A 12,500-nucleotide genomic window follows, 5' to 3' on the forward strand; every position below is an offset into this window, starting at 1 on the left:
TAAAAAGGGTCCAAATTTTCAGTTGTATTGTATTTTTGTATAATTTATATATACAATCTTAATAGGCATTATAGAAAAATCTGTAACTCACTTTGAAAATGTTCAAGATTGAAAAATTTTATATACAAAATTATTTTGAAAAAAATCCTCCCCACAGATATTCTCCCCTTTTTTATTATGTGGATGAAATATTATCTTGAAAACAGAAAGATAAATTACAGCATGAAATCAATAACTGGGTGTTTTTCCAAACATAGGTCTTTGGACATAGAAAGGATACAGGGAAGATGATTCTTGTGACAAGAAAGGTATCCCAGGAGCACCCAAATACAGGGTAAAATAAACTTGGTATCTATTTGAGAGTGCAAAACACCCTTACCCCATTCACAGTGGGTAAAATTTTGACTAAAGTTTGGTGAGGTCAGGCTGCATTAATATACCATGTACTGCACCTGGCAAGGCTCCTAGCCAGCAGAAAATGGACCCATGATTTTATTACATGTTAGTGAATATTTGTCCAGGATATAATAGGATGTTACCCAGCATGAATGAATGGGTGAATTAATCTCTAGTCTCATTCCTTATCAGCTGAACAACAGAAGAGTCAAGATATAAAGAAATTGCAGTAACGAATAAAAGGGGCTACCAAATTATTTGATTTAGATTTGAAGCTTTTAGTAAAGACATCAGCAATGGGGAAATTAAACGTCAAACAACAAAATGATCTTTATTATAATGAAACACTCCTTTCATTTATAAATTCCTTAAAATATATTTTACAAAAAAAGTAAGGCAAACTGTAAGTTCAACAATTTATACCAAATATGACTTTGGATTAAGGAAATCAATCTACCTATTGGAGTAAAAGCAAACTATTATGATGCTAAATGACTATCATCCATCATTATGGAAAATGTGACCATGATATCAAGAGAGGAATGAACCCATTGGTGCTGGATACATGCCCTGTGGTTTTGTTTTATCACTTTTGTTTACACACAAATGGCTTCACAGGGATGATAGAGTCAGTTCCTAGGCCTACCTGATCCTTCCTGTTTACCCCATTTCTTGATTTTTTGGGAAAAAAATGTTTTCCTTATTACTATTATTATTGTTACTTATGTTATTTATATTATCATTGCCATCATTATTATAATAACATTACTTACAATAATAGTTATAAAAAAAAAATCAAGACATGGCATAAATATGTGAGGCCTGGTAGGCCTTGTACTCCACTCCTTGGTGCTTCTGGACTCATCTAAGTGTAAGAAAATAAATTAAACAAAACCACAGGGCATGTATACATTCATGACAGTATTTATGGGTTAATTATTCCTACTAAAATTATATTATTTTTCATTTACTTTTTTTTCTTATTTTTACAAAACTAAATGACTAAGGCAGACAAATATGGGAGCTCAGATTTAAGTGAATTCCATCTCTTTAGTTAAATACTGTTTACTTTAAATGTTACAGCCAATATTACACCCTTAATATTTGATTCACACTCACATGTCTTACAGTGCTCAATTTGAAGCTATTGAGAAAATCTGAAACTACAAAGTATATCTGTGATGGTAGGTATAATCTCACAGTGACCAAGTGATAACAAAAGCATTACAATCATTATCTTTACACATTATGGGCCCAAAAATGAAATATACAGGATTACTATATGAAAGGAGTATTATCAAGTTGCGTATTTTATTTTACGTGCATAGATCGATTATACTTATTTCATTATCCTAATTTTGCTTTTGTATTCAAACACAATGATACATACTGTAAGTAAAGAAAGTAATATACAAAACAATTTCAAGAGCTTGTCAGATTTAAAGTTCTGTCCTCATTTCCTGTGTTTTTCAAATATAATTACATTGCTTTCTTATATCATACTATTTGTATTACTTTAAAATTTACATAGTTGATCAAAGGACCTTTTTCATAGGAACGCAACAATCCTCAGACAAAATGCACAGTACAGCAAGCTAAGAAGTAATAAAAATAATTAGTTCAACGTCATCCATTTTCTGAAAGATGTACGGGAAGGAACAAAAATATCAAGATATACATTCGGGATATGGGAGTATCCCTAGTTCTGTTCAGGATAATGTTTACTTGAAAAGTTTTAGGTAATTGGTATCAGCTCTTTCCATGTCAGCATTATTCAATCACAGATATATATAGCACCATGTGATATCACGAAAACATGAATAGAAGTTATCTTATAGATGCAGTGAATTTAATTTCCACAATATTATACACAGGTAAAATTAGATCACTGTTAACAGTAACTGTCAAACAAACTTTTGGGTCCAATTTTATTCATATACATTTGCATGTGTATATACACCAGTATATATATATATGTGTGTATATATATATATATGTATGTGTATATATATATATATATATATATATATATATATATATATATATATTTATATATTTATATATTTATATATATATATATATATATATATATATATATATATATATATATATATATATATATATATATGTATATATATATATATGTATATAGATAGATAGATAGATAGATAGATAGATAGATAGATAGATAGATAGATAGATAGATAGATAGATAGATAGATAGATAGATAGATAGATAGATAGATAGATAGATAGATATAGATAGATAGATAGATAGATATATCTGTATATATATATTAATATATATATATATATATATATATATATATACAAATATATATATATATATATATATATATATATATATATACATATATATACAAATATACGTATATACACAAATATACGTATATATACAAATATAGAGATATGTACAAATATACGTATATATACAAATATACGTATATATAAAAAATATAGAGATATATACAAATATACATATATATATACAAATATACATATATATACAAATATACATATATATACAAATATACATATATATATATATATATATATATATATATATATATATACATATATATACAAATATACATACATATATGCATGTACTTATGCACATATACTTACAAAATTTGTGCAAATGACATTTAAACATGTATCAATGTGCGCAATCAAACATGATGTATGTGTTATATAATTATATATTAATGAAGACATACTTACCATTAACAGTATATACACAAAATTATAATCAAAGAGTATACTTCTACTTATCATAATGGTGGCTGCCTCAACATGTGCTGTCTGTTCAAATGTTAATATACAAATATGGAAATTCTACAACAAAGTCCTTTTAGAAAGGAAACAGGCTTTATAATTCATTACTACACATATGGCACAATCTGGCCTTAATTCAAATTCATTGGAGTCCTAACTGTAAAGATAGTGATCTTCTTTATAAGATACTAGACTATGGATGAAAAAATATGTAAACATACGCATTGCTGACTCTAGTAATATATTGTGATAAATATAAATCCATTTACTTTTTACAAAATATCATTTTCAATATGCCATATTCTCCATATATGTAATGAATAAAGGTTTGTTATTCTGTAAATAATATATTATTCATTAAATATATAACTTGTAGATGTGAATAAGCCTTCTGCAATAACAAACTAATCATGGAGTTTGAAAAAGGCAACATTTTTGTGCATAAACATGTTTATCTGTGGGATGGGAAACGGAGAATCTTGTATAGAAACAGTTGAAATGTCCTTTTGTAAATTACTAGAGCAAGAGCAGATATATAAATAAAAAATAAGATATAACATCACTGAGCATACCCAAAAAACATAAAATTGTAAGAATGAGATTAACATTTCTTTTGACATAAGTAAAAATGTAAAGGAAATCTAAAAAAAATTATGTTAATGGAGAATGAAAGCATAATATATATTATTATTTTTTAAGCTATTATCTTACTTATCCATTCTAATGGGGGAAATGGAGATTAGACCTAAGAGAACCCATATAATTATCAATTCTCATATTGTCATATATCTAGACAAGTAAATCAAACTGCATACCATTCTCCAGATAACTAAACTGCTGAACTACAACATCATTTTAAGGGAAATCCAAAAAATATTTCTTGTTACAGTAAGCATATACTAATGACTATAGTGCTGAGCATACACCCACTGGAAAATTGTTTTCCTTTCTAGGATAGAGCAAGGAAAGGCTTATTTCTTTTCTTGAAGCATTCCTACAAGGTCAGAAAGTGCAGTCTTTGTTTTGTGCAACACTACAACTTGGCCTGCAAGTCCATCCTGCACAGACCCAATCACATATTCCATTTCTGCCTCAGTGGTGCCGTCTGGATAAGACAATAACTGGTCATTACTTTCACATAATTTTTCAAGTGGAGCAGCCATTAAATTACGGCCTTTGCCCTGACGCCACAGTGGAATCAGCTTAAATTCCTCATGAGGCAGTTCTGGTAACATTGGTGTAGTAACACGGCTGCTGCTGACACTCCAGCTCTCCATGTCCACGCTTCTTGCACAGGATCCCTCTCTCTCATGAGATTCTGTGGACTTAAATTCATTAGGAATATCTGGAGTCCTTAATGGTCTATGTCCTAACCTTGGAGAGCTAGGGATGAGAGGGGTACCACTAGGTGTGACACTGCCATCTCTGCTCATGCTAGGACCTCCTTTTCTTAGTCTTGGGCGGAAATGCCACAGGTGATCAACATGTGAGTCTAGTTTGGAAGAGCCACCCATGTGTACATTGAGAGTGGGACACTGCACCAGGCACCCACAGATGATTCCCCAGTGTGCCTTGTGACCACCCCGGAGCCCAGGTAGATGATTCCGCTCGGCATCATAACTTTGGCTTAGTTAAGAAAAATAAGAGTGGGATAGATACATGAGAAGCTGAATATAATGGCATATAGGACATGATTCACAAAGTAGCACTGAAGTAAATCAATACCTTTTTTTTATGTAAATCTAAAAATATAGATATTCTTAAATCATACTAAGCTTTATTTGTACCACAATGAGAAGACTAATGCATAAATGTTATAATGAAAGGTATACTACCTATGCATAACTAATACTATGAATGCTGTTTGTAATGGTCTATAGAAAATTGCATTATGATTATAGGTGGTGTTTATACCATTCCCATTAATCAGTGCCAACACGTCAGAGAACTACTTTCATGAAACTATGAAAATTTTGTTTTCAGTAGCAATATATAGTTCTAAAATACCCTACATCACCAAAATGGGTGCAAAAATAATATGCTTGAGTCTTCCCTTTAAATACACTTCAGTTAATCATGTTTTCACCTTTTTCTGTCCTGAAACTAATAAATGTTAATTGATTATAATATGAAACCAATGCTATAAAAGGATACGGCACTAAAATCAAATCTCCTTTCATCAAGAGTTCCAGTAGGGTCCTTGGGTCACACAAGACATCTCTTCTGATGGTTGCCTCCATCCCAGTTATTCCTTCTGCTAGGCTAACCATGGCTTCAGAACTAAACATCTCTCCATGCTTGGTAAAGCCTCTTCTCCTGGCCTCCTTCAGTAAGTCGGCAACATCTACAGTCTCAGGGAAGACTTGTGATGCCATACTAAGAGCCACTAAACCACATCTAGTAAGGAAAATTACAAGTAATTGTCAAGTGATTTGACTTACGTAGGTAAATTTACGCTATCTGTCAACTTTGTGGCACATACTAATTACAAATAGAGAGAGAGAAAAAAATAAGTATATTTCCAAGGCTAGCACACTTTATCCAGTATTTTCATAATCAAACAAAGGTTCTTCATACTTACTGTGGTCCCTGTTGGATATTAGGCCGCAGCTGAGTATAGACTGACAGCGTTTCGGTTTCCTCTTCCAAAATTCCCCAGTCTTTAATATTTGCAAAGACTTTTCTTATCTCTTCTTCTGGTGAGGGGAGAGGTAAATCACTTCGGTTGATGACAACCTTGCCATACGGTGAGATTGAGAAGAGAGAGGAGTTGGGAAGGCCAGGTTTAGGAGAAGTTAGGCGAATGTTAGGTGGTGGAGGTGGAGGTGTATACTGGGATTTAGCATCTGATGATGAAGGTGCTGGTGGTGGCACAGGAGGGACTGAAGAAACTGGAGATGTCACATTAGATGTAAGCATGGATGAAGATGAAACAGCTAATGCTTCTGTTGCAGGTTGTGCTGGTGGAGGTGGAGGCATGGTGGGGGGTTCTTTGGAACTTTCTGAAGAATCTGAAGTAAAAATACTTACTTGATTAGAGAATTTTTTATCATTATCCACATGAGATGTGAGATATTCCCCATTTGATACAATTTTGGGGGGAGGTGGAAGTGGTGGAGTTGTAATTAAATTTCTTGGAGGTGGAGGAGGAGGAGGAGGAGGCAGAAGTGGAGGAATGAGGGGAACAGAAACCGAATCATTTGAAGGGGGTGGAGGGAGAGGGGGTTCAGACTTGTTCTGGGAATCTACAGGAGGGGGAGGTGGTAGGGGGGGCTCTTCTTCAGACTCTTCTTCAGGGGGTGGTGGAAGAGCTGGTGGCTTATCATCAGTTTTCACGTCCAACTGTGAACAGGAATAGGTGGATGAGACTGTAATGGCCTGAGCATTAGTTTGTTCCTCTTTATTTGAAGTTCTTGAATCTGCTTCACATTCACTTATAGAGGGAGTGGTAGCTCTTGCTGTGGTATTGGAAGTTACTGGAGAACATGTTTCTGAGTTTCTAGAAGATGCAGAGGGTTGAGGTGTAGATGGTGATGAGGTCTCCTCAGGAACTGGAGTCAGTTTTTGTGTTGGACTAGAGGGAGTGTTTAGTGATGATATTGGAGGTGGTGGAAGTGGAGGAAAATCAATCCATTCATTCTTAGAAGCTGGAGTATGAATGGCTGATCTGGGAGGTGGTGGTGGAGGAGATTTGCGTATTGATGTAGATCGGGGTGGAGCTGGTGGGGGACTATGTCTTCTGAGAGTCGTCTGGGGTGGGTTGATTGGAATCAGCATATACTGCCTAGGAGGCGGTAATGGAGCACTCATGCCTGGCTTGGGGGTGTTGACACAGGATCGAGGGGGAGGCGGAGGGGGAGTCTTGGCGTGGGGCACTGGCGGAGGTTCAACAACATCTTCCAGGATGCTGTGAAGGGGGGAAGAAGAAGACAATAAGGTATGGGAACCATTAGTTGGACTGTGTGAAGCACTGACTGAACTACTTCCTAAAACTGAACCCTGACCTTCAAGTTTATTATCATGACTAGACTCTGGTAAAACCTTTATATCTGAACTAACTATAGGTATACTATCATTATGATTACACACTGGTTCTACCTCTTCCCCATTATTGCCCTTTCTTTCATCAATAGCAAAATCATGAGCTAAACTTTCTCCTTGATCTGCAATGGTTGTTTTAATGCCAGTGCCAGTAGTATGTTGTATGGATGATTCAGGGAGAGTGATTGAGGCAGGTGTGGCATTCTGAACACTACAGACATTCAGTGTTACATCATTAGTTTGGCAATCATCACTCTTGACAGAACCTAGGGGAGATGGGAGGGTACTTGACTGTGAAACTGACTCTACATGAGCTGAAGGCTGAGTACTCTCATTTTGTGGGAGTGGTTCTACATATGAACTCTCAGGGATGTTGATTCCACTGGATATAAGAGGCTGCTCTGACACTTGTGGACCACCATCCTCCACTTGTTTTTCTTGTAAAGGTTTAACATCTAATTGAGTTTTTTCATCCTTGTTTGTATTGTTGTTAAGGACATCAGCAGTGTGAGATGAATCAGAATCTTTTCTACCATTTTGTTCTTGTTGTTTTAGTTCACTATCTTTTTCCTGAGGTTTGCCATTTTCTATTACATTTTTCTTCTCTTCATTTATAGTTTCTTTAGCATTTAAGGCACCTGCATCCTCTAGTGTTTTGTCTGACTCATTTGAAGGGGAGAGAGTCAGCATTTCTGAAGTTTGATTTTTATCCTGTTGGATACTTGTAGAAGCTGGTAAATCTGCACATAATGTTTCCAAGTTACCAACAGTAGCATTCAATAACTGCAAAGCATTGTCTGATTTCCCAGAAAGTATTTTAGGTGAAGGGGATTTTCTTGAAGAGTCTTCTTGACAACTTTTGACATTCACAGGTGATGGTGTCCTTCTTGGGGTTACTGTACCTCCAGTATTTATTTCAGTGTGTGGAGAAGAGGGAGATATTTTTGACTGAGCTGATAATGGGGGTACTCCAAGCTGAACTCCATGGCTTGGGGTTGGACTCCTTGATTGGGGGAAAGACGAAAGTGGCTGTCTCCTCCTTCTAGAGTTTGGAGATTTTGGGGGAGTGCCTGAGGGGGCTCCCTCTGAACACTGGAAAACATCTGAAACTGAACCTATTATTGTAGGTATTACTAGACATGTTTGAAGGGTATCTTTGGAAGAGTTTGCTCCTCTCTCAGAATTATTTTTGTCAGTTTGATCATTGTTACTAGTCGTTTGTTTTCCACTATTCTCTGACACATTTGTGGCAACTTCACAATCAGGTTTTGCATTACCCTCTTCAGCATCAGTTTTATCCTCTAAAGTGTCCTTTACAAGTTGCTGGGAAATCTCATTTTCTTCTGATTTGTCTTTGTCTTTCATATTAGGTCCAGTGGCAGTACTCTCTTGGTCTGCCTTTTCTTCATCTTTTGCTATTTGTTCTTCATTTCCCTTTGCATCATTCTGATCAGCATGTATATCAGATTTGACTTCAGTATTTTCTTTATTATCTGGAATTTGATTGTTGTCATTATCTCTATTTTTTGTCTTCTGAGCTTCTTCACTCTTTGATTGCTCAAAATTTTGCTTTGATGTGTTTTTCTCAAGTTCTGTATTTGGCTGTTCTTTTAACTCGTTACTTACCTCTTTTTCCTTTTCATCATTTACGTCCTCATTATCAACTTTTATTCCATCTTCTTTGGTATTAGAATCTGACTGTGCAGACATATCGTTGTTTGTTGGAGTATCCTTACTTTCTATACTGTTATTACCCTCCTTTTCTTCACATTCTGATTTCTCTTGCTCATTTCTGTTAATTTCCTCTTCAGTTCCTGATTCGGTTTCCTTAAGTATATTTGATTCTTCTTTTGTGCTTTGTTCTTGAGTGTTACATTCCTTGGTTTCAGAAGCACTATCACTCTCACTATTCTTCACTTCAGAACAATCCTGTTTTTCATCCCCTTGTCCTCCAGCTTTACATGAATTATCGCCACTCCCTGCTGTCGATTCCCCCTGTCCCATGAGGTCCGTGGGCTGGGAGTCCTTGTTTTCATCTCCTTTTTCATTCTCTGACACCTGTGACATCACAGAACTGCCCTGGGTTGATGTTGATTTCATGTGAGGTTCGGAGGATTGTGATGCCACTAACCTTTCTGTATTGGTGACCTTGTGATCAGGACGATGTTGTGATGACGCCATTGCTCTTGCTGAGGAGACAGCGAAGGTTGAAGAATGAGGGGATGGAGAGAAAGAAGATGGACAGACAGGATACTGAGAACCAGATGAAACAGTGCCCTCACTGGTCATAAGAGAGCTGTCAGATAGATGGGGAGTAGATGATTTGGAGTCCAGAAAAGGAGAAAGTGAGCTAGGTCTTGAGGTAAATGCCTCTGTAGGAATGGGTGATGGGATTGGGGTTGTAGTTGGGTTGGTTGACAAAGGAGTAAGGTAGTCATTAGGGACTGGTGTTATGGTACAGGATTCTGTAAATGCCGGAGATGCTGTTGCTGACGCCATTGTACTGTCAGCAGTTGCATAGGCAGTATCTGAAACCCCTGGGGATGATGAGGAGAGCATATATGCATCTGTAGTAACAGCAGTGGTGAAGGTCGTAACACTGCAAGTGTCTGCTTCCAAAGCTAATGAATCAAAATCGCCTGTTGGCGACAAGGTGTCTGCTGCAAGGGAATCAAACTCAGCAGAAATGGTGTCACTGTCGGTGGGGAGAGAGAACAAAGATGGAGGTTCAGTGGAGAATGGGGACGACATTTGCGCCATTTCTGTGGTAGAGGTGTTGGCAGTGCTGGGGAAAACGAGAGTGTCCAGATCTGATCTCTCTGTTATCACATCATTTCTGGCTGAAAGGGAATCATCGTCTTCATTTCCTTGCGATATGTCTTCGCTTGTTGATTTCGGCAAAGGAGACAACAAGTCATCCGAGGTTGCGGTTGCAGATAATACATCCTGGCTAGTCTCTGACATGTGGGCACTTGTGTCCATGGTGTCAGGAACAAGAGATAATGTCAGGTCAATAGGTGTAGAGGATACAGATCCTACTGTCTCAGAGAGCTGAGGTGTGGCCTCGGGTGTTTCCATATCTATAGTGGAGTCTTTACTATTATCATAAAAGTTTGATGCAAAGGTCACATCACTCGAGGGCGGCGTCATGGTGAAGTCATCTGTGAACTCAAGCGACGACGAAGTGGGAACCGGCGAGACTCTGAGGGCGTGAGGGGGCAGCGGGGAGTGGCCAGATTCAGGAGTGAGGAGCATAGTGGCTGTCAGAGTAGATGATGACACCAGGCTTGAGGCTGGACGGCCGTCGGCGGAATCCTCGGTTACGTTCTTGCCCGGATACGCGGTGCTCGTCTCCCCTCGGGTCTTCGATTCTTCCGCTGACGCGTCACAGGAGGACTCCGGAGAGCCTCCGCTGGTAGCGAACTCCGACGTTACACCCGAAGCATCCGCCGCGGGGGGGTCTGTGTGTGTTGTTGCAGCCAAGTTTTCTTTCGACGCCTGCCGCACTGGTGGCGTTGGAGGAGGAGGAGGACTAGGTCGGGGGGGAGGGCCAGTTCGAGGAGGAGGAGGTGGGGCTTGTGGGAATGGCTGTTGCTTCGCGACTGAAGCAAATTCTGGTGGGAGCTGTGGGTCGTATTCTGACTTTACCTCTGGCGAAGGCGGGTCATACGAGCATATGTACATCGGGGGCGGTGGGGGCGGCAGGTCCATCATGAGATGAGCCGGGGGTGGGGGAGGCAAGTCCTCCGATGTTAGTTCAGGGAACAGGTACGAAGGGGGAGGGGGCGGGGGAGGCGGGGAGGAGGAGAGGGAGTAGAAGTCCGGAGGCGGAGGAAGGTCAGGCGGGGGCGGTGATGCAACCGAGCACAAGTCAACAGGTGGAGGAGGAGGTGGTGGAGGAGAGGAGGAGGGGGGCGGGGGTGGAGGACTAGAAACAGGCGGGGGCTGAGGCGGGCCTGGTGGCGAAGACAGCGTCGCCGAGGCCTGCACGCTCGCCATGGCGGAGGGAGAAGTGCTAGACTGAGCGGTGTCGGAAGACGGGGCGGTTTCTGGGTTTTGAGCAGACAAGTTCCTAGGAAGAGGGACAGGAGGAGGTGAGGCAGTTACAGCAGAAGTAGCAGCACGAGTGTCAGCAGTGGTGCCTACAGCTACGGAGGCCATTCTACCATCTGGGACAAGAAAACATTACAAAACAGGACGAATCCGAACAAAGGTATAAAGGTTATGGCCGTAATATAATCTGTCACAAGGGAAAAGTTGTTAGTGATGTCTAGAAATCACGTATCAATCTGTCAGTCTTTACAAAACGACTATCTATGGAGGCAATGGCACTCTCACTGAGTAATTTCACGTCATAATCTGAATTAGACCAAACATGATATCTAGACATCATGCACTAAACATGAATGTTTTGTGTAAATGTACTGTTTGTACCATAGATTATGTAAAATAAATTATATCTATACTTAATCAATATCCTCACTTTCCTAAAATCAAGCTATCAATCTAAAGATGCAATATAAAATAAGTACAATACTGCCCATTCAATGTTGCACAAAAATATAAAGTGCGCAAGAGCAACATAGCAATTATACGCATTCGCCTAATTTTCTAGAATAGGTGTCATTCATCGACACTTATCATCAGGCAGTGACTAGGAAGTCGATTAGCATTTACTCCTCAGCGTTAACTTTAGCGTCATTAGTTTATCAGTTCTGACGGATCGCCTTCCGCAATAAGTGCATTCCTGCGCGGCAATTAACCAAAACGAAGCTCTTCGAAAATGGCCACATACGTCAATGCAAAAGTAAATAACAAATCTTAAGATAACTATTACACCTTGATACAAAAACGCATCTCCCAGGACATGACTGCATTTGACTTCGCGCTTGCGGTTCGCGTCCGGCGGCAACGGTCTGTCTGAGTTGCGGCGTGACCTCAGGGGGCTATTTGTGGTGATTCAGACGGGAGCGCGCTGAGCTCCGCCCTCTGAGAATGCGCATTCAAACCCTCAGCCCTTCGCCCGTGTTGGCCCCGCCGGTGACAAGGTCGAGTACGGGGGCCGTGCCTAATGAACAACATATCAGGTGTACCGGCGCCGGGGATATAATTACACGGCCACCCTCACCTTAAAGCCCAAAGTGCGTGCTGATACCCCAAGCGTCATCAGTCAAACCTAAGCGAAGAGCTGGGGGCTGTCAGCATGGCCGGGGTCTGTCAGCTTGGCCGACACGGACGGCGGGAAACAGGACTTTCAGCTGCTG

The 12,500-nt window shown here is 39.2% G+C and overlaps 2 protein-coding genes across 4 annotated transcripts in view; one reads left to right on the forward strand and one right to left on the reverse strand.

Annotated features, from left to right (window-relative positions):
- Nucleotides 1-21, forward strand: part of LOC113807089 (pyridine nucleotide-disulfide oxidoreductase domain-containing protein 2-like) — an 8,868-nt gene extending 8,847 nt beyond the window's left edge. Inside the window, exon 11 of the mRNA XM_070145165.1 lies at nucleotides 1-21. This exon is cut by the window's left edge and continues 443 nt beyond it. The gene's annotated coding sequence lies outside the window, so the exon portion shown is untranslated.
- A 2,888-nt stretch (nucleotides 22-2,909) lies between these two features.
- The window catches only part of LOC113807090 (mucin-2-like), a 19,630-nt gene continuing 10,039 nt past the window's right edge, over nucleotides 2,910-12,500 (reverse strand). For 2 of the 3 annotated variants that reach the window (XM_070145211.1, XM_027358259.2), the window contains 3 exons: nucleotides 5,777-11,405; nucleotides 5,350-5,592; nucleotides 2,910-4,815 (listed from right to left, as the gene is read on the reverse strand). In XM_070145211.1, the coding sequence (XP_070001312.1) occupies nucleotides 4,167-4,815; nucleotides 5,350-5,592; nucleotides 5,777-11,397 (6,513 nt within the window). In that variant the 5' untranslated portion in view covers nucleotides 11,398-11,405 and the 3' untranslated portion in view covers nucleotides 2,910-4,166. The remainder of the gene's footprint in view (nucleotides 4,816-5,349; nucleotides 5,593-5,776; nucleotides 11,406-12,500) is intronic. The other variant, XM_070145219.1, reaches the window with a different exon arrangement.

Source organism: Penaeus vannamei, chromosome 3, assembly GCF_042767895.1.
Source record: "Penaeus vannamei isolate JL-2024 chromosome 3, ASM4276789v1, whole genome shotgun sequence".
Classification (NCBI taxonomy): Eukaryota; Metazoa; Arthropoda; class Malacostraca; order Decapoda; family Penaeidae; genus Penaeus; species Penaeus vannamei.